At 38.7% G+C, this 3,731-nt stretch overlaps 1 protein-coding gene across 1 annotated transcript in view; it reads right to left on the reverse strand.

Annotated features, from left to right (window-relative positions):
- lrit3b (leucine-rich repeat, immunoglobulin-like and transmembrane domains 3b) overlaps positions 1-3,141 on the reverse strand; it is a 6,648-nt gene extending 3,507 nt beyond the window's left edge. The window contains exons 1-3 of the mRNA XM_016457645.1: positions 2,988-3,141; positions 2,245-2,699; positions 287-592 (exon numbers count right to left, since the gene is read on the reverse strand). Of these exons, the coding sequence (XP_016313131.1) occupies positions 287-592; positions 2,245-2,699; positions 2,988-3,112 (886 nt within the window). The 5' untranslated portion in view covers positions 3,113-3,141. The remainder of the gene's footprint in view (positions 1-286; positions 593-2,244; positions 2,700-2,987) is intronic.
- Between the last annotated feature and the right edge of the window lie 590 nt (positions 3,142-3,731).

A 3,731-nucleotide genomic window follows, 5' to 3' on the forward strand; every position in this document is an offset into this window, starting at 1 on the left:
ATGTTCGCCGGTTCCTGCCTCCTTCTTCCCGAACTACGAACTGTTACATTTATATATTACTGCTAATAGTATTTATTTGTGTTTTGAATTATTTTTATATTTTCAGTTTTAATTTTGGTAATTTTCTGTGCTTTTGTTATTTATTTAGTTTTTATGTTTCTAGTTATACATTATTCAGTTAGTTGCCAAAGCAACATTTCCATATTTTTTTTTAATAATAATTTTAGTTAACAATAACAACACTGGTGTGTATGAAAATATGCCACATGAGTATATAAGAAGATACCTTGTTTATAAAGGTTGGGTATAGCAGATTTGATCCACATAAGTGTTGGGGTCGGGTGTCCTGTAGCTTCACAGCGAAGTAGGACATTGCTACCTAGTAGAGCTGTGATCTTGGTGGCAGAGGTCACCACATAGGGCCTGCGGCAGCGAGTGAGCTCCACGCTCTGAAAGGGAACTCCAGCAAGATCCGGCGGTTCACTACGGGTCAGGAATCGATCCAACAGGACCAGAGAAGTTTCTGGGGCTTTACTAATGTCAAGCAAAGTGGAAAGCCTACAGTCACACACCCAGGGGTTGTCCTGAAGACCTGCGGAAGGGATGAAATGGGTGAGAAAGGGTGATGACACACTGGGTCTAAAGAGGTGTGGACTGATTACATAACCTGTTCTCTCCAGCATGACTGGACTAATCAGAGTACAGGGCTTTGGTTTCTACTGGAGGAACGCAGTGAGTCATCAAAAAGGCTGAAGACTCAGATCGCACTTAGATATCACGTATGTGTCTGTGTGAACCAGTCAGGTTGGGTCAATATTTAATTGCCATGAGACATTAATGACTTAATTTGGTTTCACTGACTTTGGCAGTGTGTGTGTGCATGTGTGTGAACAATTTGTCTAGTAGTTTTGTGAGAGCCAGTCAGGGTGTGTTTACTGGGTTGTTATATGTTAAAAATTTAAAATTGTTATATTGGCTCACTAAAAACAGCAGGATCCACATGTCAGAAACCACAGAAAATCTGGGATTCAAAATTTAGTTAAAAGGGATCATTTTTACCCCAAAACTGTATGACTTTCTTTCTTTTGTGGAACATAAAAGAAGATATTTTTTGAGAAGTCGGTGGTCAACGAAAATGTTCAGTTATCAACATTTTTTTTTAAATATCTTCCTATTCTTCAGAAGAAAGTAAGTAAGGCAAGGTTGGAATAACATGAGAATGAGTAAATGATGACAAAACTTCATTTTGGGTGAACTATTCCTTTAAAATTAAGATTTTAGGACATTGGAAACGTTAAAAACAAAGAAACATTATGATGTAAAATAAATGAGAAATAGTTCAAATCTGTTTAAATTAAATATTGAAGAATAAGATACAACACCTAAATTTGAAAGATTTTTAAATTTTAATTTTTGTAATTATTAATTGATTTTAAGTATTATACTAATAATGTTTTACTGTAAAAAAAAAACGTTTAAATTAAACTGCAAAATACGAGTCTTAGTTGATACACCTTTGAACCCCACTGTATATTTAAAGGGGTCATATGATGCGATTTCAAGTTTTCCTTTCTCTTTGGAGTGTTACAAGCTGTTCGTGAATAGGTGAGATCCCTAAAGTTGCAAAGACTAAAGTCTCAAACCCAAAGAGATATTCTTTATAAAAGTTAAGACTGGTCCACGCCCTCCTAAAACGCCTCGTTTAAACACGCCCCCACATGTCTACATCACTATGTGGGAAGATTTGCATAACACCTCCCAAATGTTCACGCAAAGAAAGAAGGCGTAACTTTATTGTTGCTGCCACCGCCGCCATGTTGTGAAGACGCTGTGTGTTTCGTTGTGAAAGCGAAAATACTTTGTTTGGCCTTCCAAAAGAGGACACGACTAGAAATCAGTGGTTAAGTTACAACACTGTTCCAGAACAGTTCAACCCAAATATTCAGATTTTTTGGAGGACCTGATCCTGGTACAATGTTCTGACTCACAGTCTGCAAGTATGTTTTCATATTTAAATAATTTGCCACTGATGATTCAAACGCGAGTTTTGAGCAAAACACACAAAATAATGTTATTTTTAGCAACATCATACGACCCCTTTAAAGTACCTCATATTGTCGCCAGTAGCATATGCTATATGTAGATCACTGACAAGCAGTAGGTTACCTAGTTATCAGTGACTTACATTTGCTTTCTTCATTTTAGTTATCATCCTAACAAATGATCTACAGTGTGGTGTTTCACCTAAAACCACTGAGCGCTGGGTCTGAGTGCTGTCACTGAACGGCCAGAGAGCAGTCAGATCGTTGGGCAGGGTGCTCAGCCTGTTGCTCGAGAGGTCCAGGTAAGTCACATTGGCAAGGTAACGCGCAGCCAGGGGAGGGATTCGTGCCAGGCGGTTATTGTGCAGTCCAAGTGTTCGGAGGCGGGGCACATCCCTGAGTGCCTCCCAGGGGAAGGAGGACAGGAGGTTCCCATCCAATCGTAACTCATGAAGCAAAGACAGGTTTGTGAAACTCCTTGGATGAAGAACAGTGATGGAGTTATATGTAAGCCACAAATAAAGCAGTTCTGGCATGACAGAGAAAGCACCTCTGAAGATACTGGAAACAGAGGTGCGCTCTAGACGAAACTTGACTGCATCACTTGGCAGATCTACTGGAATGGCAGTCAAGGCTGGGTTTTTACAGAGCACAGTTCTAAAGAAAACACAGATTTAATGTTTAATGCCCATCACATTGTTATATACAAATAGAAAAGTCCTTAAAAATAGGGTATCAATACTGTATTGATGTTTCACATTTTCAATAGTGTCAGTGCAGTTAAAACTCTACAGCTTACAAATACACCTGACCTGACTAAAGGCACACTGCGAAAAATAGTAACAAAACAACAAGAAAGTGGAGGAGAGAGTGTGTGGATGGAAGAAGCCAGGAGCACAGACTTAACCAGACAAAAAAGATTACAGATAACCCATATGACTGTACCTGAGTCCCTTGGCATTGCTGCGACCATGGAGCACACAGGTGCACAGAGATGGACATGATGGACTCTGTGCACAGACCACCAAAGCCAAGCACCAAGTAAGGTCTGCATGCAGAAATGTATGCATCGCTTTAGAGACACATAAAGCATCTCACACACTACTGTTCCAGGAAAGAAGTACCACTCTCTGTCTGAGCAGGACTGTGACATTCCCAAATACTGCCGTAGATTAAGACAAACACTAAAAGGATTAGTTCAGATTACTGTGGTGAGGAGCAGATCAACACCTATAGTCAGTGTAGTAAAGAGAAACATGCCCTGGTACTGATGCTATACAATAATAATAGAAGTACAGTGGAAGATTAATTCAATTAAATTTAAAGAATATATGTATCTATAGTGCTGGGTGGCTGATAATGCTTAGCTTATATAATTCACTGATACAGTAGCAAATTGGATATAGCTACACAAAAATTTCAATAGAATTGCAAGGCAATGCAAACTTCACAATGCAAGTTTGCACATCTATCACTTTGATTGCAATTGTATACATTTTTCAATCTTTAATTATAAATATATCGTTTTCTCTCACAAATGGAAGTGGAAGCAGAGTAATTTGTATAATTTGGCCTGTAGCTGGGCCCTTTTGAAAGTCTGCTTTATGAAGCTTCAAAACATGATTCTTTTGTTTTTAATCAATGGTTTGGAGCTTGTTTCAAACCTGTGTGTCAAATCACATGATTCTT

The sequence above is a fragment of the Sinocyclocheilus anshuiensis genome, unplaced genomic scaffold, assembly GCF_001515605.1.
Source record: "Sinocyclocheilus anshuiensis isolate Anshui unplaced genomic scaffold, SAMN03320099.WGS_v1.1 scaffold63, whole genome shotgun sequence".
NCBI lineage: Eukaryota > Metazoa > Chordata > Actinopteri > Cypriniformes > Cyprinidae > Sinocyclocheilus > Sinocyclocheilus anshuiensis.